The sequence below is a fragment of the Microcaecilia unicolor genome, chromosome 8, assembly GCF_901765095.1.
Source record: "Microcaecilia unicolor chromosome 8, aMicUni1.1, whole genome shotgun sequence".
Lineage (NCBI taxonomy): Eukaryota > Metazoa > Chordata > Amphibia > Gymnophiona > Siphonopidae > Microcaecilia > Microcaecilia unicolor.
In genome coordinates this window covers 71,053,599-71,078,225 of record NC_044038.1, presented here as the reverse complement: position 1 = coordinate 71,078,225, position 24,627 = coordinate 71,053,599, and the positions used below count along the sequence as shown (strand labels likewise).

At 45.5% G+C, this 24,627-nt stretch overlaps 1 protein-coding gene across 1 annotated transcript in view; it reads right to left on the bottom strand.

Moving 5' to 3' along the window:
* GRIK5 (glutamate ionotropic receptor kainate type subunit 5) overlaps positions 1-24,627 on the bottom strand; it is a 344,153-nt gene that overhangs the window by 40,110 nt on the left and 279,416 nt on the right. The window contains exons 4-9 of the mRNA XM_030213069.1: positions 23,922-24,019; positions 8,434-8,599; positions 6,443-6,621; positions 6,167-6,220; positions 4,630-4,791; positions 1,397-1,549 (exon numbers count right to left, since the gene is read on the bottom strand). Coding sequence (XP_030068929.1) covers positions 1,397-1,549; positions 4,630-4,791; positions 6,167-6,220; positions 6,443-6,621; positions 8,434-8,599; positions 23,922-24,019 — 812 coding nt within the window. The remainder of the gene's footprint in view (positions 1-1,396; positions 1,550-4,629; positions 4,792-6,166; positions 6,221-6,442; positions 6,622-8,433; positions 8,600-23,921; positions 24,020-24,627) is intronic.

Sequence of the window (24,627 nt, the reverse complement as noted above, 5' to 3'; positions counted from 1 at the left end):
CCCCAAAAAATGCACTTCAGCAAAGCAGTGGATCTGAGGGGATAGCAGATGCAAGCAACCCAGCCCATCGGCAGGAGAGGCAGCAACATAAGCCTCAATGCAGTGCTTCTTTCTGAGTTGTGTAGGCAGCAAACCATACCCTAGAAGTGAAAGCCCACTACGTAAGGTTTACTGCTTACACAACCTAGGAAGGAGCATGGCTTTGGGGTTTATATAGCCACATCTTCTGTAGGTCCAGCATCTCTCCCCCTCTCTTCCCTGCATCTCCCGCAGTCCCGCATCTCTCTCTCAATCACTCTCCCTTCCCCCCATTAGTCTGGCATTTCTCCCTCTCTCCAGCCCCCCTCCATAGTCCGGTATCTCCTCCCTTTCTTCCTGGTTCCCTCACCTGTTGTTGGGGTGGGGAGGGGGGGAAGATGCCAGCCAGCAGGTGAGGGAACCAGGAAGAAAGGGAGGAGATAGACTCATGTGGGAAGAGGGCTGAGGGAGAGACACTGGACTTGCAGGAGGCTGAGAGGTGCTAGACTTGTGGGGGGGAGGGGGCAGATGAGATACCAGACAAGTCTAGCACCTCTCAGCCTCCTGCAAGTCCAATACCTCTCCTTTAGCCCCCTCCCTGTAAGTCCTGTACCTCTCCCTCAGCCCCTTCCCCCATGAGTCTAGCATCTCTCTCTTAGCCCCCTGCGAGGCCAGTACCTCTCCCTTAGCCCCCTTCCCTTGAGTCCAATACCTCTCCCTTAGCCCCCCCACCACCACACACACACACACACACACTTCCAGTACCTCTCCCTTATCCTCCCCTCAGGTCTGTCCCCTACAGGTCCTTCAAACCTTACTACTCTTGACTTCCAACAGCAGCAGCAGTAACATTCTTTCTGGGGCCTTTCTCTGCCGCCTCCCACCCCACTGAAGCAACTTCCTGTTTATGAGTGGGCGGAACCTGGCAGAAAAAGTCTTTGGGTTGAGCCACACAGTGTCTTACTGCTGCTGCCACTGCTGGAAGAGTAGTGTGAAGGATGGGGAGAGGTGCTGGGCTCATGAAGTGGGGTGGGGTAGCTGAAAGAGAGGTGCTGGACTTACCAGGGAGGGGGGGGGGGGAGAAATGATAATGCTATCTTTAGAAACAGAAAAAAAAGGGAAAAAACATGCCATGACCACATGCCACAGGAGCCACTGCTCTGTGTGCCAGCCTCATGTGACACATTCCCCAGGTGCTCCAGTTGACAACCAAACTCTGTGACACAGAATACACCATTCTAGCAAGACTTCCCCTTCCTAAGAGCTACAATGATGATTGGGGAGGAACCTGTGTGTGCTCAACCAGGATGGGATGAAGCCCAGCTCAGACTCCCCCATCAGCTGGGAGGGGGTTGGGGGTGAAGGGACTAGGTCTCACCATGCGCAGGTAGTTCATCAGGCTGGTGCCGTGCTGCCAGATGTGTGAAGTTTTACATGAAAGTTGTTTCACGCCGATCTCCTGACTCCGATTCAGCTCCCTGACGGCATTCACCACCACATGCACAGCATCAAACATGAGTGCAGAGGACAACTGTAGAGAGAGTGGAAAGAACGGAAAGGGGTCAAGGGAGAGACAGAAAGGGACGGGATAACAGAGGGAAGGAAGCATAGAGAGAATGTGAGAGATGGTGAGAGGAGGAAAATAGAGAGACAGAAATGAGAAAGAACAAGTGAGATAGTGAGAGAGAGAAAAACAAAAAGAGGAAAGAAAGTGAAACAGACAAAGAGGGAAGGAAAAGGAAAGAGAAGTGTGGAGAGCAATGAAAATGCAGAAATGAACATGAGAGACAGAGAGAAAAAGGGGAAGATACAGAAACAAATACAGAAAGAGGGCTGAAAGGAGGAACAAAAACAAACAGAAAGAGAGACACAGGGCCCGATGCACAAAGGCAGCCATAAAATACCAGTCTAAAGCAAACGTTCACAGCACGGTACGCTTTGTGCATCGGGACAACAGTGTACAGGAAAGAACTATGTATAATCCTTAGAAATACAAGAAAATGTCTAGAGCTGGACAATATGTTGTGTCCTGTCAGTAGGCTAGAAACATAATCTGGCAAGAAAGAACACTGAGAGGCATAGTTAATAATGTGGACTACTGTTATTTTACTGTTAAGCCCAGTTATTAGTAAGTAGGTCTCATTGCATAAATTGGATCTGTACTAAATAGCATAAGTTAGTGGTAAAATAACCCATCTTAACAGTATCCCATGTTGACAACATCCTCCCTTAGTGTGAAGAGTTTCAGTCTCTAGTAACCAGAGCTGATACTGTGATGTCATAATGCCTCATTCCACCAATGCCTAAGAACCAACCTCATCTGTGATGTCACAATAGTTTGATTGTCCTATACTTGGCTCACTTTTATTAATACAGTAGTAATTTTGATTTCTAGAGATATTTATTTTTTTCTTAAGGGAGGAAGTTATGAACATGGGCTACCATGAATATATTATTTTAGTGGTATCCCCAATTATTAGTAACTAGGTCTCATTGATAAAATGGGACCCGTGCTAAAATAGCATGAGTTAGTGGTAAAATAACACGTATTAACAGTAGCCCACATTGATAACTTCCCCTCTGAGTATCATAATAGCTACAAAATAACTCTTTGACAACATATGTTCAAATAGCCAGGTCAATAAATCTGAGGGGTGGAGACAGGAGCACAGGTTGGCCCAGGGTATGGAAGAAAGCAGGGCCGGTGCAACCCGGTAAGCGCGGCAGGGGGGTTCCGGCCTTCAGAGGGCACCATCAATCACCGTGCATGCAGGAACAAAACGTTTTACCGCCTTCTGGGAACGATAAAAAGTTTTGTTCCCGCTGTAAAAACTCCTTTCTTCCCTTCCCGTCTTCCTTCTCGCAGGTTTCACATACAGGATCATGCAGCCGGCAGCAATTTACAGTAAGAGGCTGTCTCCATGGTCTTCCTCCTGCCGCATCCCCTGTCTTTACTGCAACTTCCTGTTTCATGTCAAAACAGGAAGTTGCAGTAGAGAGGGCGGAGCACATCAGAAGGAAGGCTACGGAGACAGCCTCTGACTGTGAATCGCTGCCAGATGCAGGAACCTGTATATGAGATCCACGGGGAGGAGGAGGGAGGGGAGAAAAATGCTGGCTGGACCCATGAGAGGTGGGGGAGGGCTGGACTTGACCCATGGCAGGAGGGGATAGGGTTAGGGCTGGGGCTGGAGGGAAAGGAGAGAGGTGTTGGCTGGGCCCATAGGAGGGGAGGAGAGGAGGAAGAGAAGGGGCAGTTGGAGGGAAAGGAGAGAGGTGCTGGCAGGACCTGTGGGAGGAGGAGAAGGGAAAAGAGATAGGTGCTGGCTGGATCCATGGGAGAAGGGGGAGGAGGAGGGGCGGCTGGAGGGAAAGGAGACAGGTGCTGGCTGGACCCATTGGCGGGGGAGAAGGAGGAGAGGAGCTGGAAGGAAAGGATAGAGGTGTTGGCTGGACCATGGGAGGGAGAGGGAAAGGAGAGAGGTGCTGGCTGGACTGGAGGAGGAGAGCTAGAGAGGTGCTAGCTGGACCAAGGGAGAAGGAGAGGGGTTCGGCTGGAGCCATGGGAGGCGGGAGGGGGACCTTCAGAGAAAGGTCAGAAATGTCAGACAAAGGGGATGAAGGAAGTGGGTCAAATACTGAACTCAAAGTGGAAAGGAGAAAGGGAAAGAGGGCAGGCAGGTAAGTCAGATGCTGGACGAGGTGGGGAAAGAGAGGGAGAGATGCTGGACATAGGGAGGTAAGAGAAACAGAGGCGAAATGATGTGTATGGGGGGGGAACATGGTCAGGGACACAAAAGGGAGATGCTACGTGGGGATGGTATATGGACAAAGAGGGGCAATGCAGACACAGAAGGGAGATTTTGTTCGACACTGGGGGAGAGGACAGGGAGATAGAGAGGTGGTGATGGATGCAGGGATATGAACACAGGGTAGATACTGGACAGGAAAGTATAGGGACACAGAAGGGAGAGGCTGAACATGGGGGACAATAGGGATACAGACATGGAAGATGGATGCTGGACATGGAGAGAGATGAGATGTCACATGGAGAGGAGAACCTGGTGAGTGAGTTAAGAGAAGATAGAGGGAAGAGAAACCAAAGCCTAAGACCAACATGATTTAAAAATTAAATGACCAGACAACAAAAGGTAGAAATTTGTTTTTCTGTTTTGTGAATAGAGTATGTCAGATTTGAAATGTACATCTTGCCAGAGTTAGTGTTAGACATAGCTGGGACCCAGAGCAGAAATTCAGGAAGGGAACCCAAGGCCCAGTACCAGGCTGCACTTTCTTCAGCTTCCAGTAGGCTTGGGGCTCTCTCTGGTCACGGACAGTTGCCCTAGTTGCACTCCCCTAACACCATCCCTGACATGTGCCATCTTTATATTTTTCACAATTCAGGAATAAATGCATCTCTTTCTATATCTCTGGTGTTGTACTACATAACCGTTTGAGGCTTTTGCCAGATGAGGACAGAGCTTGAAAGGATGGGGACAAACTTTGTCCCCGTGTCATTCTCTAAGATCTTCTGAGGATTTGCAGGGGGGGCGCCAGAAACCTTTGCACCAGCCCTGGAAGAGAAAGGACAGAAGGGATCAGAGAACTTACCGCTGGGCCAGGATAGGGGCTGACCTCACAGTTCTCCCTCCAGGACATATTGAGGCTACGCACAAACTCCAAATAGAAGGGGTGAGTAGTATTGAACATGGAGAAACCCAGGATGTTGGAGTGGTCATCCACAATCCCATCCAGGTGCAGTATGGGAAAATCCTGCAGAGGGGTGAAGATCAAAGACTACAGCACCAATACATTTCAGCAGTCAAAAGGATTCTGTCCATTCAGTCTCACTGCATCATATGATGCAAGGAATAAAAATCCTCCCTTCTATCACATGCTGCAGAACCAGATTTAGCTCCTGTCTTTCCCAGTAGTTCAAGGTGAGTTATATTCAGGTACAGTAGGCATTTTCCTGTCCCTAGAGGACTTAATGTACAATACAGGTGTGGCATAAGAGGGTTAAGTGATTTGCCCAACATCACAAGGAACCACAGTGGTTCTCAGTCCAGAACTCTAACCATCAGGCTACTCTTCCATGATGGTAGGAAGCAAAGAACATCCCTAGGTGCTTTTACTCATTCTATCTCACTGTATCACATGATACATGGAATAAAGATCAACCCAAGGTGCTTCTATTCTTTCCATCTCATTGTATCACATGATGCAAGGAATAAAGATCAACCCCAGGTGCTTCTATCCCTTCTATCTCATTGTATCACATGGTGTAAGGAATACATTTTATCCTCAGGCATTTGTATTTCTTCTTCTACTGGGTTTATTTTTCCCTCATGAACCCACACATATAGAGAACTGATAACACTATTACTTGATTGTGATATCATGCATACATAATTGTGCTTTTAATGAGACTCACATTTCCAATCATTTTAGTATATTTTCATTTGGGGGAGGAGGTACATGGAGGGTCACATCTTTAAGGATTCACCTCCCCTCCATTTGGTTTCATTCCAGAGAATTAAAAAAATAGCTTTATTTGTATATTAATCTACATATTTATCCATACATTTGCATACTACTCCCAAAGAGCATCTGTACATTTTCTACTTGCAGATGAGATCTCTCCACCCTTTCCCTCCCCCAGCATCTGGAATCCTGGATTCTTGGGAGACTGGTTGCACTGTAAGGGTCGGAAGATCTCTTATCACCCTCCTCCAGCAATGCTATGATAAATGGTCTCTGCAGCATACTGGCAAAGTGGCCTGCAGCTCTTGAGAAAACCCAATCCATCTCCAGAGGTTCATTTATATCAATAATTAAAGAAGTAGAGAAATAATTCTTCCTTACAAAGAAGAAGCAGAATACTGTCCTTTTACCCACCCAACCCACTCCAGATAGTCACTCCCGTCCTTGCCAGAGTTTTGAATTGGTCACAGACTATTCTGGGGGATGTGGATTAATCCCACGCACTGCAGCCTCTGAATCAGCAGCAGTGAAGGGCAAAGCAAGGGGGTGTGGGTGCAAGGAAAAAGCTAGCAGGGGTGTGTGTATGTATGTGTATACACACAGATATATGTACGCACCCTAACAACCCACACTTGGTGCAGTGCAGGGCCTGGGAGCCTCTTACCATGGTTGTGAGAATGTATTTGTAATGTGCCGAAGTCATCCCCAGCTCAGAAGCCTGAAAGGGAAAAAAAAAAGAGAAAATTAATGTGAAAAACAATACCTCTATTAGCCACCAGGTGGCCCTGTCAGCGAATGTGATGCCAAATAGAGCCGAACACAGTCTAGAAGTGCCATTATCTGTGGGACTCCGGCATGTGTACTTCCTAACAGCAGTGCCTCCTGTCAATGGGATTCCAGCAGCGGGAACTTCCTCACAGCAGTGCCCCCTGTGCCTCACCTTCTTCAGGATGACATGTGATACAGAGGCGTTGGCATCAATGATTACGGTGGAGATCTTGTCATCGCGAATTTCCTTCAGGAGCGGCGTGGGGTCATTGCTATCATCCAGCATGCGGATGGAGAGTGTTTCCTTTGAGATGAGGAACTGGCGGATCAGCTCCTCCAGCCTCAGAAGGCCTGCAGCATGAAACACAGTGAAAACCATTGGCAGGGGTCAGACATAGACATCCTGGATGCCAATCTTGTTACATGGCTGCAATAAGCCAGGTGCAGGGATGGATGTTGTCGATCTCCTTCATGCTCCTAGTCTCACACAGGACTTACAGGCTGTTATCCACTTCACATACAGATGTCACAGCATGCATACACACACTTCTGCACACCTAGAAAAACAGACCTATGCACACACATATGGATACAGACAAATACACAAAAAACACCCATGTGGGAAACCAATACTGGAACATGCACAGCTACACAAATATGTACTTAATCATACATACATACACAGTGAAACAGATGCACACCTATGGACACAGAGACACATACACACATCTCTGTGCGGACATAACTGGGAAGAGCAAGGGAGAAAAAGCAGAACTCAGGCATCTCTGATGCAGGGGCGTAGCCAGACAACAGATTTTGGGTGGGCCTAGGCAAGAATTGGGTGGGCACCAAGTGTCCTCCCCCCCCCCCCCCCCCCTCCAAAAAAAAGATCTCAGCTGGTGGGAAAACGCTTCTTTCCACCTTGGCAGCAGTATTGCACTGAAAACTGAGCATGTGCAGGTGCCGGTGTCGTGGAGAGTAGCGTTTTTGTTACCATCAGGAGGAAATCTTCAGCTGGCAGAGCTTGGGATTCCCACCAGTTACCACTAAACATGTGCTACTGTTGGGTGGGCCTGAGCCATAAATGGGTGGGCCCTGGCCCACCCAAGCCCACCTGTGGCTACGCCACTGCTCTGATGTGCTGTACAGCCAAGACATAGGGACAATGAGTGGGAGTGTTAAACTTTATGCAGAATTGATAGAAATTCAGATAAACATATAGCCCCCAAAGCACCCATAGATATGAGAGAACAGAAAAGTGTAGAGATCAGAGAAGGAAAACAAGTTGCGGAGGAGCCAAGCGGACCAGTGGAACAGGGAATGCTGTGGGGGGAGAATTTTATAGAGAGCAATGGTTGGACAATGGCTAACTGGTGGGGAGACAGATTCAATGGAATGGTGGAGAAGTACTGGGGGTGTGGAGGGAGCTGTATAGAATGGTGGAGCAGTACTGACAACAGGGTGGCTGTAGGGAATGGTGGGTTGTGACGTTGAGGGTAACTGCAGGGAATGGTGAAGGAGTTCTAGTTGTGGGAGGGGGTGCAAGAAATGGTGGAGGAGTGCTGGCTGTAGGAAGGGGGCTGTAGAGATTGATGGAGGAGCGCTGATAGTGGGGGATGCTGTACGGAATGATGGATTGCACTGGCAGTGGGGGGAGCTGTGGGAAATGGTGGAGGACTGCTGGCTGTTGGGAAGCTTAGGAAGTGATGAAAGAGTGCTGGTTGTGTGAATGAGTTGTAGGGAATCAAGGAGGAGGTGATCCACCAAAGTGGATGAACACACACTCCCACGAGAAATCAACAGATAGGGGGAAGTGGGAAGTGGACCAATGACTCCAGGGAGACGGGATACTGTTGTACAAAGTACCACTTTATTCACAGACTCGACACAGTACCGTGTTTCGGCCACAGGCCTGCCTCAGGAGTCTGTGAATAAAGTGGTACTTTGTACAACAGTATCCCGTCTCCCTGGAGTCATTGGTCCACTTCCCTCTTCCCCCTATCTAATGAGTTGTAGGGAGCACTGAAGGAACACCAGCAATGGGTTCCACTCTCACAACTTGCTTTCTGGTCCCATACATTTTCTGCCCTCATAGTGGTGCCTGAGCTTCACAGAGTAGACCTGGGTGATGACAAGTAAGGTGAGCAAAGTCATAGCTCTTACACTCAGCCTTGGCACAGATAAGGCTTGTAGAGGGGTAGTTGAAAGACTTCAAAATCCGTCCCACAGCCATACTGATGTCTTCATTACTTGGGTACAGACTAACTGATGCAAACCTCAAGTACTGGAGTTTAGGTGTCTCTTCTGGGCCCACTTTCACATGAGGGATCTGGGAAAAAGAGAGATTCACATTTTCAGAGTCTTAAAGAGAGGATGGGAGAACAGCAGCAATACAGAGAGCAATGCCTTGCTCGTGGGAAACTAGTGCATATCCCATGATTGCTGAAAGTCCATGCCACACCAGCTTCCAAAGTATGAGGGCACGTGACCTCTCTCCCAAATTTATGAGAGAAGCAACTATGCCCCATCCTATCCAACGTCAAATTTATATTAGCCTGCTGACCCCTCATAGCACAGAGGTGGGGAAGGAATATTTATCCTTCCTCCCCCACCCCCCTCCGCTTTCTTCCTGTACCTATATGTCATTAGATTCCCCTTTACATTGGTTGGCTCAGGGTTGTAATTTGCTCTGTAAGAAATATGTGGTAGTAAGAGGTTATATGTAACTATGTCATTCCTAGAGTAGGATTAAATGGTCAGTATTCTCAATGGAGAAGGGTAGATAGTGGGGTTCCCCAGGGGTCTGTGCTGCAACCACTGCTTTTTAACATATTTATAAATATCTAAAGATGGGAGTAACTAGTGAGGTTGCCAACGACACAAGTTATTCAAAGTTGTTAAATCACAAGAGGATTCAGAAAAATTACAAGAGGACCTTACGAGACTGGGCATCCAAATAGATGATGTTTAATGTGAGCAAAGAGGAACCCGAACTATAGCTACATAATGTAAGGTTCCACCTTAGGAGTCACTGACCAGGAAAGGGATCTTGGTGTCATCATTGATGATATGTTCAAACCCTCTGCTCAATGTTGGGTGGTGGTGGCAAAGAAAGCAAATAGAATGTTAGGTATTATTAGGAATAGAAAAGAAAAATGAGGATGTTAAAATGTCTTTGTATCGCTCCATAGTGCAACCGCACCTTGAATACTGTGTACAGTTCTGGTCACATCTCAAAAAAGATATAGTGGAATTAGAAAAGGTACAGAGAAGGGTAATGAAAATGATAAAAGGGATGGGACAACGTCCCTGTGAGGAAAGGCTAAAGTGGCTAGAGCTCTTCAGCTTGGAGAAAAGACAGCTGAGGGGAGACATGATAGAGGTCTATAAAATAATGAGTGCATTGGAACGGGTAGACATGAATCACTTGTTTACTCTTTCTAAAATTACTAGGACTAGGGGGCACACAATGAAGCTACAAAGCAGTAAATTTAAAACAAATCAGAGAAAATATTTCTTCACTCAACATGTAATTAAACTCTGGAATTCGTTGCCAAAGAATGTGGTAAAAGCAGATGGCTTAGCGGGGTTTTTAAAAGGTTTGGATAACGTCCTAAAAGAAAAGTCCATAAGCCATTATTAAGATGGACTTGGGGCAAATCCACTGCTTATTTCTAGGATAAGCAACATAAAATGTATTGTACTGTTTTGGGATCTTGCCAGGTATTTGTAACCTGGATTGCCACTGTTGGAAATAGGATGCTGGGCTTGATGGACCGTCGGTCTGTCCCAGTATGGCAATGCTTATGTTCTTATGTTTTTAGGGGAGGCATAGGAGTAAGTATAAAAACCTTTGTTGGGGGGTTGTCCTTTTTGTAACCTTCCTTGGAAATGCTGAGACTCAAGGGAAGCATTGCCAAAGGCCAAGGTAGTGCAGGAATAGGAAAGGAAGTGTTGACAGCTTTGAGGTCTGTCTCCCATCTGGTCTCTGAAGAGGGTTCAAGAATCCTGAAGGTGTGAGGAAAAACCCAGTTAATCTACAAGAGGAGCAGAATGATGCTTGAGACCTGCCCTAGTCATAATCGAAGACAGTAGAGACCAAAGAAGAAGGGGTGTTTTTCTGTCTACACTGCTCAAAGTCTAAAGAAAAGAGGAAATGCAAGTGTGGGGAGACAAGAAACCTATAGCAAAAAGTTTGAGAGTCAGGTTTTTCTTTGAAACAAAGTTTGTGGAGATCTACTTGTTTTTGTACTTGATTTGAAGGAACTGGTCAGTTAAAAAAAAAATCCTTTTGTTTAGAACAGTCATTCAGACTGGAAGAGCCTTAAAAGCTTGTGAACATGGTCCCTTTGGTCAGGGATGTGGCATGTCAGTCCCTATCCACATAACTTCCCAGGACATTACCAAACAGTACTCCAGGGCTGTGTAAACATGGCACCCAATGTGGGCATGCTGGAGTCGCTGTGAAAACACTGACAGGTGTCCCAATCTGTTTCTTGCTTAACATTTTCTTTCTGAGAAAGTTGGGGGAAACAGCTAGATGGCCATAGTTTGCTCCCCCAGAAAAGAAAAGCCCATGAATATTTGGTTCCATGGAGGAGTGGCTCCTTCTGGAACAGAGGAACGGAACACATGGTGACATCAGATGTTCATAGTGACCATGAAAATGAAATGGGAAATACTGAGCATGCTCATGGAGCCAAAGAGCAAAGATCTCAAAGCCACGACTGAAAAACCTAGAGGCATTTAACCACATTTTTATTAGGATGCAGCAGAGAAGAGAAAGCCTCCAAAAAAGACAGAGGAAGCCAAGAGGTTCATTGATCACCAACTGACACTAGTGCAGTTCCCAAAAGGTAGGTGGACCCAAGCAAACCACTGCTGTTTATCACACATCATGAGTGCCCCTACTGCTTTCAGTTCTGCCAAAACTGGGTGGCCCTCAAAGGTATGGAACAAAGGGCCAAAGTGAGTGTCTCCACTGCTACCTGCACCAGGAAGTTGATCCTGTTGAAATATTTTACCTGCCATCATCCTCTTTACAAACTGGATATTGAAAGGCTCCTGATGCCTTCACTGCAAATGCAACACGTCATTTTTGATTGAACCAAAATTGTATTCCACAGTGGGGGCTGCGAGTGGAGAAATATGTAAAATCTAGAGAAAAGTGACCAATTACCCTGATACAGAATTGGCAAAACAAGACACATGCTTCATGTCGGTAGCTGGTTACCTCTGAACGCTTTTGGAAACCCGGAATAATAATGGGGTGAACTGTTCTTACAGATAAGTGAACTAATTAAACTAAGAAGTTATTCGGTTAAATATGGGATATTAATCAATAGGTAACTGCACAAAAAGTAGGGGTGGACCAATAGGCATATGTTGAAAGGGCCCAAAAGAAATAAAAAATACACCAAAGGGTGTACACAAGAACCAAAATATTTGGAATGAGTTTTTTTTATTGAATAATTGCCTATTTGGAATCTATATTCAGCCCCTATAGGTCTTTTATCTTCTTCTGGCAATAAATTTTGGTTGCTATGTACACCCTTTGGTGTCTTTTTATTTCTTTTGGGCTCTTCCAACATATATCTATTGGTCCACCCCTACATTTTGTGCTGTTATCAATTGATCCGTAAGGGAACCTTTCTCCTATTTTTTTCCTGTGTTACATTAATCAAAAGGAACACTGAAGATCATTGAAAAAAAGTTTTAGAAGCTCTGGACCAAAGATGAACTGTGATGTTACCCACCCTTGAAAAGACTGTAGTAGATTGAAGGTCCATCTTATACATACAAAAAAATATTTATGAGTAATAATTTTCACTGCAAATGTAGCCATTCCTGGACCCCATGGTCAGAGCCAACAACTCCCTAGCAAGACCTTAAACCTCAGATGATGCCGGTGAGTCCAGACCTTAAGGTGACTCGTACGAACAACTGACCTTGTCATGGATGGATCAGCGAGCTTCTCACTGAGATTCTGCAGTGTAACACTGGTCCAGAGAGTGAAGGAAGTGGGTTTGAACCAGAAAGTCCAACTCAGAGGCAGAAATCAAGTGAGTCCCCAGTAATGTTTGAGAACTCTTGTGCAGAGAGCACATTGGCCTCTTTGGAAAATGAAACTCCTTATTCTAGTAGGTTGTGACTTAGGCCACATATAACTGAGAGGTGCAAAACATGATGGGAGAACCCCTAATTCAAATGGATGAGAGGTAGAAGGGAGAAATCCACTTGTGCTGGATTAATAAAGGATAAACAATAACACACCAGGAGAGGCTGCCAAAAATAAATACTTTGGGAGACCATCAGGCTTATTTTTGAAAGAGCAGGACGCCCATCTTTTGACACAAATCGGAAGATGGGCGTCCTTCTCATAGGGTCGCCCAAATCGGCATAATCGAAAGCCGATTTTGGGCGTCCCCAACTGCTTTCCGTCGTGGGGATGACCAAAGTTCATGGGGGCGTGTCGGAGGCGTAGCGAAGGCGGGACTTGGGCATGCCTAACACATGGGCGTCCTCGACCCATAATGGGAAAAAAGGGCGTCCCTGATGAGCACTTGGATGACTTTACCTGGTCCTGTTATTCTTACGATCAAGCCACAAAAAGGTGCCCGAACTGACCAGATGACCACCGGAGAGAATTGGGGATCACCTCCCCTTACTCCCCCAGTGGTCACTAACCCCCTCCCACCCTCAAAAAAACATCTTTAAAAAGCTTTTGTGCCAGCCTCTATGTCAGCTTCAAATGTCATACTCAGGTCCATCACAGCAGTATGCAGGTCCCTGGAGCAGTTTTATTGGGTGCAGTGCACTTCAAGCAGGCAGACCCAGGCCCACCCCCCCTACCTGTTACACTTGTAGTGGTAAATGTGAACCCTCCAAAACCCACCAGAAACCCACTGTACCCACATCTAGGTGCCCCCCTTCACCCCTAAGGGCTATGGTAGTGGTGTATAGTTGTGGGTAGTGGGTTTTGGGGGGGGGGTTGGGGGGCTCAGCACACAAGGTAAGAGAGCTATGTACCTGGGAGCAATTTATGAAGTCCACTGCAGTGCCCCCTAGGGTGCCCGGTTGGTGTACTGGCATGTCAGGGGGACCAGTGCACTAGAAATGCTGGCTCCTCCCACGACCAAAGGGCTTGCATTTGATCTTTTCTGAGATGGGCGTCCTTGGTTTCCATTATCGCCGAAAATCAGAAACGACCAAGTCTAGGGATCACCATCTCTAAGGACGACCTAAATGTCAAGATTTGGGCGTCCCCGACCATATTATCGAAATGAAAGATGGACGTCCATCTTGTTTCGAAAATACGGGTTTCCCTCCACCGGGACGTTTTGCAAGGATGTCCTAGCAAAATTTGGGCGTCCCTTTCGATTATGCCCTTCCATGTGTATCTGCATATGGAGAAGGTACTCTCACCAGGATGGTACTTAGATCTCTACGATAAAGCCCATTAATCCCCCCTCCCCAGACAATGATTTTGATTATGAAGAAGAAGAGGTACATGAAGAAAGCATGATTAGGGGTCTGGTACAAATGAGTGTAAAAAGAGGCGCAACCATGATGCATTGGGATTATATGGGTTGTCATAATATGTCTGACCTGCAGGAGACAGAGTTGGACTGCCACGCACTTTCCCCTCTTCTAAGGATCCTGATGTGGCAGGATACTATGGGGTCCAATTTTTCCCCAGCCCATTATGCCCAACAGAAGAAACAAAGATTATTCTGGAAATAATAGCCAGATGGTACACCATGGTATTCATTCCTTTAAAAAAAAAAAAAGTCTTCCATATTTAGAAGGAGCCTCAGCTGAATTGACTGTTCCAACATCATGACCCTTTATAAATAACACTAGTGAAGAAACCACATTCCAGCTGGTACAGCTGAATCGTTCCAAGAAAATGACCTACAATTAGAATGTTCAATGCTTTTGAAAGGACCCATTTGGACTTTAGTTCCAGATGAAAAACCTGGCATCCAGAGACTTTTCTCTGTGTTTATGGGTTGTCTGCTAGTCTATGATATATTTCAGATCTTCCAAGAGCAAAGATATTTCCTGTGGAACCAAACAAATGTCTCAGAAACACAGCAAATGGACTCCGATGTTGATCAGTTCTCATGTAATATGGTTGTACTGTAGGCTTAACATGTGTTGACTGTAATGCAGTAATTAAAGTTAGTTCTTTTAGTTAACTAGATTTGAAAAAAGGTAAACAAAAGTCTCGCATTCCAAGCTGTTTCTGTTATGTTTTGATTCTCTGTGGAAATGGCAATTCTGAGAATGTCTGTTATGTACTTGATAAGAATAAGTTCTATAAAAATGACAAAATATAGAACATTTTACTGTTCAATTTTATTATTACTTATCACTTATCGAGTGTATTTTATGATTCTTGTGTGCTTACTCATCCTTATTCATGTCAGTTTTTGCATTTTATTGATTCTGAGGATATTCAATGAATTAAAAGATATGGATTCAATTATTGAGTCATTTCTCTAATGTATGTATTCAAATTTTAGTTTAAAATGTCCATTTTTCATGGGGGAGGGTGTGACAGGGTCACTAAATTGCCCTTTAAATTGGTTGGCTCAGAGTTATAACTGATTTCACTAGCAGTATGAAGTTGTGGGAAGTGGAAAGAAGTGAGTGTAAATCCCTGTGTTGATGGAGGGGTTTGGCCTTTCTTTTTCCAAACTTCCTTGGAAGTTTCAGAGCTCAAGGGGAATGCCTGGGTTTCCTGAAAAGGGTCCAAGGAGCCTGAGGAGTAAGGAAAGACTCAAGGGATATTTAAAGCGATTTAAGGGGGCTGGAGAGGCTCCAGCCTGCTTAATAACCCTTTAGTGTCCAATGATCCCATCAATCTGTTCCCATATGGCTTATTACGGGAACATTGGACACTAAAGGGTTATTAAATCGCTCGTGGCCGCCCAACCATTAAAAACATGAGCAGATCAGGGGCAATAAAGGGGGTGGTATTGTGGAGAAGCCAGTGGTTATACAGGTGCCAGCAATATTCAGAGCTAGTACCCACATAGCTAACTTAAAGGAATCCTATGCAGTAGGAATGGATCCTCAGAAGCTTAGCCAAAATTGGGTGGCGGAGCAGGTGGGGGAAGAGAGGTTGGTGGTTGGGAGGCAAGGATAGTGGAGGGCAGATTTATACGGTCTGTGCCAGAGCCGGTGATGGGAGGCGGGACTGGTGGTTGGGAGGCGGGCAGATTTGTACGGTCTGTGCCCTGAAAAAGGCAGGTACAAATCAAGGTAAGGTATACACATATGAGTTTATCTTGTTGGGCAGACTGGATGGACCATGCAGGTCTTTTTCTGCCGTCATCTACTATGTTACTATGTTACTATGTAAGTTAGGACAAAAAGGTTGTCCTAAATAGGCCAGTTTGCTATGCGGGTCCTGGCACTGAATATCGACCAGGACTATGTAAAGGTTTCCTGGAGCCCTTTGAGTCCCTCCCACCCACCCCCACCCCCCAAAAACGGCCCCCCTCCTTCCCTTCCCTCTCCCCTAGCATATAACATTAAGAACCCCCCACTCCGGAATGTCCTCCCCAGCCCCTCAACCTTCCCTCCGGTCTAGATAGCCCCCTCCAGGCCTACAAAGCCCACTCGCTCCTGCCCCATGCAGCTGCCTGAAGAAAATAGTTGCCGCAACCTCTCGTGGTAATTGTGTAGGTACTTGAGAGGTCGCAGCAGCCATTTTCTTCAGGCAGCCGCATGGGCAGGAGCGAGCAGGCTTCCCTCCTGCCCCCATTACCCCCACTGGACCACCAGGGAACTGATAGGCCCCAGGAGGCCTATCTAGACCAGGAGGAAAAGATTGCGGGTTTGGGGGACATTCCGGAAGGGGAGGAGGGGTTCTGAATGTCATGAGCTGGTGGGAGGGGTAAGGGAAGGAGGGGGACTGTTTGAGGGGGTGGAAGAGCATTTGAAAGGCTCCAGGAAACCTTTAAATAGTTATGTGGATCCCAGCCAATATTCAGCCAGGGTCCGTATAACTGTCTTATGTGGGTCCCAGCTGAATATCAGCCAGGAGCCATATCACTTCCAGTGGCTAGCAGCGGGACAATTAACCCCGGATACTCAGTGCTGGGGCTCACACATGGCCTGGCACTGACTATAAGAGGCTAATTTAGCCAGCCACAGTCAGTGTTTAAAAAAACACTGACCACTGCCAGCTGAATATTACCTCCAATAAATATATCAAAGACAGCTGAAGAATTAGGAGGGACTCTAAGTCTATGTGTGGAGCAGGCTTGTGCCTACTACTACTACTATTTATCATTTATAAAGCGCTACTAGACGTACGCCGCGCTATACACTTGAAAATGAAGAGACAGTCCCTGCTCAACAGAGCTTACAATCTAATTAGGACAGACAAACAGGACAAACAAGAGATAAGGGAATATTAAAGTGAGGATGATAACATAAGGGTTCTGAGCAAGTGAATAAGGGTTAGGAGTTAAAAGCAGCATCAAAAAGGTGGGCTTTTAGCTTAGATTTGAAGGTGGCCAGAGATGGAGCTTGACGTACCGGCTCAGGAAGTCTATTCCAGGCATATGGTGTAGCAAGATAAAAGGAACGGAGTCTGGAGTTAGCAGTGGAGGAGAAGGGTGCAGATAAGAGAGATTTACCCAGTGAACGGAGTTCCCGGGGAGGAATGTAGGGAGAGATGAGAGTGGAGAGGTACTGAGGAGCTGCAGAGTAAATGCACTTATAGGTCAATAAGAGGAGTTTGAACTGTATGCGGAAACGGATAGGAAGCCAGTGAAGTGACTTGAGGAGAGGGCTAATATGAGCATAACGACACTGGCGGAATATTAGTCGTGCGGCAGAATTTTGAACAGATTGAAGAGGAGAGAGATGGCTAAGTGGGAGACCTGTGAGAAGCAAGTTGCAATAGTCTAAGCGAGAGGTGATAAGAGTGTGGATCAGGCTTCTGGTAGTGTGCTCAGAAAGGAAAGGACGAATTTTGCTGATATTATAGAGAAAGAAATGAAAGGTTTTAGCAGTCTGCTGAATATGTGCAGAGAAGGAGAGGGAGGAGTCGAAGATGACCCCAAGGTTACGAGCTGATGAGACAGGAAGGATGAGAGCGTTATCACAGAAATAGAGAATGGGGGAGGAGGAGAGGTTGGTTTAGGGGGAAAGATAAGAAGCTCAGTCTTGGTCATGTTTAGTTTCAGAAGGCATTGAGACATCCAGGCAGCTATGTCAGACAGGCAGGCCTAAGGTCTGGCCCTAGCCATAGAACATAGCAGAGATCAAAGGAAGAGGAGCTCATCTGTCCAGGGTATCGGAAGTTCAACCAGGAGAGAAGACAATTAGAATGGGTGTCTAGCCACTGGCCTGAAAGAGCTATCAGAGTGTGAAGAGACAAGGAGTCTACAACAAAGAATTTGATGATCAGCTTTCCTTATTTTCTGTTTCTATAACCTGTTTGAGACAGATTTCGTGAAGGATCTTCTTGTTTATGTAAAGAAGGTGTTCAGTAAATGAATTCCTATGTTTTGGACAGCCATTCAGATTGGACGATTGACTTTTTTGAGGGTGTGTGTCTTTTGATATTGGGGACACGTGTCAGAAGAAGAGCTTGCACAGGGTAGGGACATGGAAGCTTGTCTTTTCCCCCATGCAGCATGGCCTCAGGGGGGGGGGAGGGCTACTGGGTGCCATCGTTTACCCATGTAGCCAAGGCCAGCTCAAGGGGTTGAGGCCCTAAGCTAACTTTTGCTTTTGCACCCTCCATCTTTGGGCAGCTCTTGTAATATAAGCCCCAAAGATAGGGTTAAATTTTCAGCCAGCAGAGTAACCGGCTCAAGTAAAACACTGAGGCTAGCATTTAAATTATTCCATTTATTCAGTGCCAGTATCCATACAAGTGGCAGCAGTGAATATATGGATAGTGCAGTGGCCATGCCAACGTTATCTGTTTAGTTAAATCTGCTATTCAGCAGGCCTAAACTAAATGAATAACTTATACAGATAGCAGCTAAACATTGCCATTAACTGGATACGTTTTTTGGTCCACCCTCGCTTTTCTGCAACCCAGTCCACAAATAAACTGCTAATATAAGAACATAAGAGTAGCCATATGGTCAATCTAGCCTAGTATCCTGTTTTCTAAACAGTGACCGAGCCAGGTCACAAGTACCTGGCAGAAATCCAAATCATGGCAACGTTCCATGCTACAAATCCCAGGACAAGCAGTTGCTTCCCATGTCTGCCTCAATAGCAGACTATGGACTTTTCCTCCAGGAATTTATCCATACCTTTTTAAAATCCAGATACGCTAACCGCTGTTACCACATCCTCTGGCAAAGAGTTCCAGAGCTTAACTATTCATTGAGTGAAAAAGTATTTCCTCCTATCTGTTTTAAAAGTATTTCCATGTAATTTCCTCGCGTGTCCCCTAGTCTTTGTACTTTTGGAATGGTTGAAAAATCGATTTACTTCTACTTATTCTACACCACTCAGGATTTTGTAGACCTCAATAATATCTGGGCACTGAGCGAGTAAAACAGCTTGATATTTTTTTAAAATATAGGGATTGGCTAATTATGTGTTCACCAGCAAACGTATAATTGCCTTTGAATATTGGCCCAATAATTATTCATTCACATGGAATGTTCCCAAGCCAACTAATAAAACTCCTTCAACAACAGGTGCAGAGCAGAAGTAGGATGTTTCACTTTCCAGCTCCCAATGCAAAACAGATTCAGTTCAAATTCTGAGGTGACATCAGTGACAGCAGCACCAACTCCCTCAACTGCCAGACACAGAAGCTTACCAGAGGTGTACTGAGGGCAGGGCAGTAGGCGCGGTCTGCCACGGGCGCACGCTGCAGGAGGGATGCAGGGAGCAGCCACATGGCTGTCGGCTCCGCCGGTTCCCTGCTCCCTCTGCTGTTACATCCTGTTCCAGGGCACAGGGAGCAGGGAACCCTACCTATGAAAAGCCAGCACTGTAAATGTGCTAGAACGCCAGTACACTCCAGTTGGGAAAGCAGAACAATATGGACTGCTACAGATACCTACACAAGAACATGAAAAGTTGACTCCTGCGTGTATGAAGGTACTTTCTCTGTGCCTACTAGACTCACAATTGAAGGTTTGTTTTGTACCTGTGGCAATTGAGGGTTAAGTGACTTGTCAAGGGTCACAAGGAGCTGCAGTGGGAATTGAACCCAGTTCCCCAAGATCTCAGTCTCTGCTGCACTATCCATTAGGCTACTCCTCTGCTCTCATTATAGAACAACAGTTAGCACTGATTTTTTTTACATACCCACTTTTCAGCACTGTTTACAGAATTCCCTCGTTATGAGCTTCTTTTACAAAGCCGCGCTAGCGATTCCAACCTGGCAAATGAAAGGACACTCATAGGAATTGAATAGGCTTCCTCTCATTTGCTGCACCGATACTCACTAGCGCGATTTTGTAAAAGAGGCTATTTACAGAATAGCACTTTGACAGTTACATGCATATATGTGCATATGTATGCACAAAAATGCTATTATTCTATACAGTTTCACGCATAATTAGTGCATAAATGTTAGTACTTATGCCACTGGTTCCCAAACCTGGTCCCGGAAGCACCCCAACCAGTCAGGTTTTCAGGATATCCACAATGAATATTCATGAGAGAGATTTGCATGCAGTGAAGGCAATGCATGCAAATATCTCCCATGAATATTCATTGTGGACATCCTGAAAACCTGACCGGCTGGGGTGCCTCCAGGACCAGGTTTGGGAATCACTGACCTATGCTACAGAATTACCCCATAATGCAGGTATTGGGATCCAGGATATTGGACTATGTTATGAGTGAATCCACATTATATAGGGGACGATTTTCAGACCATGGGAGTCAGACCGGCTAACTCCTGCAGTTAGCCCTAAGCTTGAATATTCAATGCTGGACAATTCCGGTGACCGATATTGAATATCCAGTTTCTTTTTGGCCAGTTTAAAGATAACCGGCTAAGTCGATGTTCAGACTTAGCCAGTTATCTTTAAATCGGCCAAAGATATACCAGGTTTAAAAATCAGTGGATAGCCAGTTATATTGGCTGATAAAACCAGCTATCTGCTAATCACTAACCAGGGGATATTTAGCAGGGGACAGCCGGTTATCCCCCGCTGAATATCGGTGGATAGCCAATTAAGTGCTATTTAACTGGCCAGCAGCCGTTCTGACCAGTTAAATAGCGCTGAATATCTGGGGGGATAGAGTCTAGAGTGTAACATGTCATTTTAAAAAGTGAAGTCCAGCCTTTGACTGTGTTATAAACAGTCTTGCATTATATCAGGCTTCATTATTTTATAGGGGACTCTACGGTGTACTTTGAAAGCAGAGCTGGCACTGTTGTACCTTCTGATCTGGACTCATGCAAGTCGCTTGGTTCATCCTAATGCACAACTTGTCAAACCTATCCTGGGGTCCTCACAGTCGGTCAGATTTCAGCATATCCAAAAGGAATAAGCAGGAGATGAATTTCCATGCAACTTGCCCCCAGATTCTAAACAGTGTGATTTGAGTTGTGCGCACAAATCAAGTCGTATTCTGGAATTGCATGCGCGAGAGGTGGTGGAGATGAAAACAGTAACAGAATTTAAAAATGCGTGCAATAAACACAAAGGAATCCTGTTCTGAAGGAATGGATCCACAGAAGCTTAGCGGAGATTGGGTGGCAACACCAGTAATTAGGAAGCAAAGCCAGTGCTGGGCAGACTTCTATGGTCTATGCCCTGAAAATAACAAAGACAAAACAAATCAAGGTCAGGTATACATATAAAATAGCACATACGAGTTTATCTTGTCGGGCAGACTGGCTGGACCATACAGGTCTTTATCTGACGTCATCTATTATGTTACTTTGTTAACAAGCCAATCAGCATCGATAATTGTACTTAACAAACAATTATTGACACTAATTGGCATTAATTAGAATTTATGCACACAAATGTCTAAGCGTATTCTACAAAGTGATGCGCGTAAATTCTAAGAGGTGGATCTTGCTATGAGAGGGGCATGGGCGGGTCGTGGGTGTTCCTAGAATTTCCACGCACTGTTACAGAATATGCCTGTTCTGCGCATAATCTAGGCGTCTGTTTATGCTTTCCAAAAATACTAGGACTAGGGGGCATGAGATGAAGTTACAATGTAGTAAATTTAAAATGAATCGGAGAAATGTTTTCTTCACTCAACGTGTAATTAAACTCTGGAATTCATTGCCAGAGAATGTGGTAAAGGCAGTTAGCTTAGCGGAGTTTTAAAAAGGTTTGGACGGCTTCCTAAAGGAAAAGTCCATAGACCATTATTAAATTGGACTTGGGGAAAATCCATTATTTCTGGGATAAGCAGTATAAAATGTTTTGTACTTTTTTGGGATCTTGCTAGGTATTTGTGACCTGGATTGGCCACTGTTGGAAACAGGATGCTGGGCTTGATGGACCTTTGGTCTGTCCCAGTATGGCAATACTTATGTACTTATGGCATTTACAGCAGGTTTTCATTGGCATAAAAGGCCGCGACTAAATATAGTTGCAGCAAACAGGTGTTGGGCGTATTCTGTAAACTATGTCTAAATTTATGCGGGGTTTATAGAGCATGCCTAAGCGTATTTCTGTCGGTGCCGATTTTTTAGGTGTGATATATAGAATCTAGCCCTTGGTATATGCAAATTTATTTCCTGCATATTCATTTTGGATATCCTGAAAACCCATCTTGGTGTGGAGTCAACAGGGGAATTTTAGGAAACCTTGCCTAAGAAACAGGCCCCGATTTTCAGTCTGCAGAAGATAATCGGTCTGTCTGCTGCGGTCAGCGCTAAACCCGGATATTCAATGCCGGTCCGTTTCTGGTGACCAGCATTGAATATCCGGTTTAACTTTGGCCAGTCCAATTTTAACCGGCCACACTGATATTCAGCACTGGCTCCTTAAAGTGAGACCGGCCAAAGTTATTCCACCTATTATGGCTGCCAAATTTGGCCACTCTCACTTTAAAAATTGGCAGATAACCGGTTATATCGTCTGATATAACAGGCTGTCTTTAAGCCGCTAAGCGGCAATATTCAGTGCCGGACAGACGGCTATCTGGCACTGAATATCGCCGGATAGCCCCTTAAGTGCCGTTTTAATGGCCGTTTTCATTTGAATATCAGCTGGTGTGTCTCTGCATCTGTCTATTCATGTTTATGTCTCTCTCCCCCTACTTCTATAAAGTCACATTTCCAACTAACGTCTAAATTTCCATGTCAATTGCAAGCGTAACTTCATTTAATAATTAGATGTTAATTGGCCTTAATGACCAATTACTGGCTATAACTGGTGTTAATTGGTACTAATTGGCAGTTATACGCATAACTGCCCTTAGTCAGGATTCTATAAGTTGCAGATTCAAATTTCAGAGCACGCAACCCCAAGGGGGCATGGACCTGGGAGGGGCATGGGTGAGTCCTGACCATATCAGGCAGTTATGTGCACAGGTTATAGAATAACAGTATTTATCCGGCCAATATTCAGCCGATGGCAGACAGCGTTTTTTGCCCACTGCCCAGCGCAAAATCCAGAAATTCAATGCTGAGCTCTATACAGGCTTTGGCATTGAATTTTATTTTTTAAACCAGCTAGCACACAACTGGTTAATACATGGGTTAGCGCATAAAGATAGGACAGCTATTTATGGAGTCCTATTTATGTGCTAAACCTGGCCAGTTAGGTCTGAATATCAGGACCTAACCGGACTCCGCCCCCAGAACACCTGACATAGCCAGCTTTAAGTTTGGCGTTAACTGCGAGGATGATCGGTTATGTGCCACTGAAAGTGACCGGATAGCCACAAAGCGAGTTAACCGGTCGGCAGCCATTTCCAGCCAGTTAACTCGCTTTGAATATCGTCCAGTATATGTCTAACTTTGGGGCCCTTTTACTAAGCTGCATAAGCGTCTATGCGCGCCCAATGCATGCCAAAATGGAGTTACCGCCCAGCTACCACGTGGCTCTTGCGGTAATTTCATTTTTGGCGTGCGTCCAATACGCACGTCCTAAAAAAATCTTTTTTATTTTTGGACACACGTATTGGACGTGCGCCAAGTGGCATTTGACACACGTAGGTCATTATCGCTCAGTTACCGCATGAGACTTTTACCACTAGGTCAATGGCTGGCGGTAAAGTCTCAGACCCAAAATGGACGCACGGCAATTTTCATTTTGCCACATATCCATTTTCGGCAAAAGTTTAAAAAGGCATTTTTTACAGGTGCGCTGAAAAATGATTCTGCGCGCGCCCAAAACATGCGTCTACACTACCGCAGGCCATTTTTCAGCACACCCTTGTAAAAGGGTCCCCTTGTACAGTAAGGCACACTCACTTAATGTCCTTATGTTAGTATTTGATAACAGCAGTTGTGCACACCACTGCAGTTATAGAATTTGGCTTAGCATGCATCATCCCCGCACCTAACTTTAACAACATTTAAAGAATTACCCCCCTGTATCTATGTGTGTGTCTGCGTGTGTGTGTGTGTGTGTGTGTGTGTGTCTCTCTCTCTGTGCTGTGTCTTTGATATCTCTCCCCCCCCCCCCCTCCCCAGGGAGGTAACAATCAAGTGAAAGCCATTCTCTTACCTCTTTCTCCCCACAGATGTGACTCACACTGGAGGCAGATGCAGGACTGGTGGAAGGGCCAAGCACTGAAACCACACCTTTGGGCAAGATCTGGCACACTGTGGAGAAAGAAGAGAAAGAAGAGATGTATGAGAGGTGGGCACGACATGTACCACCAAGAGCTCAGGGGCAAAGATGGGATAAGATCTGAAGCACAGGCAGATACAGGAACTCATCTGAGCTCACAGTCAGAGTCAGCGTCAGCAGAGATAGAGATTAGAGTCATCAAAGCAAAACTCTACAAGACATTTTGCTGTAATTATTACACATTCATAAGTATCTGCACATTTAGAGTACTGTGGGGAAACTGCACCTTCAGAAAGACATACACAGGATGGAGTCAGTCCAGAGGGTGGCTACTTTGGAAGAAAGACAGGAGACAGGAGATATGATAGATATATTTAAATACCTCTGCTGTATAAATGCATGGGAAGTGAGTCTCTTTCAATTGAAAGGAAGCTCTGGAATGAGGGGGCATAAGATGAAAATGAAAAGGGACAGACTCAACAGTAACTTGAGGAAATATTTCTTTAGGGAAAGGGTGTTGAATATGTGGAACAGCCTCCTGGTGGAGGTACTACTACTACTACTATTTAGCATTTCTATAGCGCTACAAGGCATACGCAGCGCTGTACAAACATAGAAGAAAGACAGTCCCTGCTCAAAG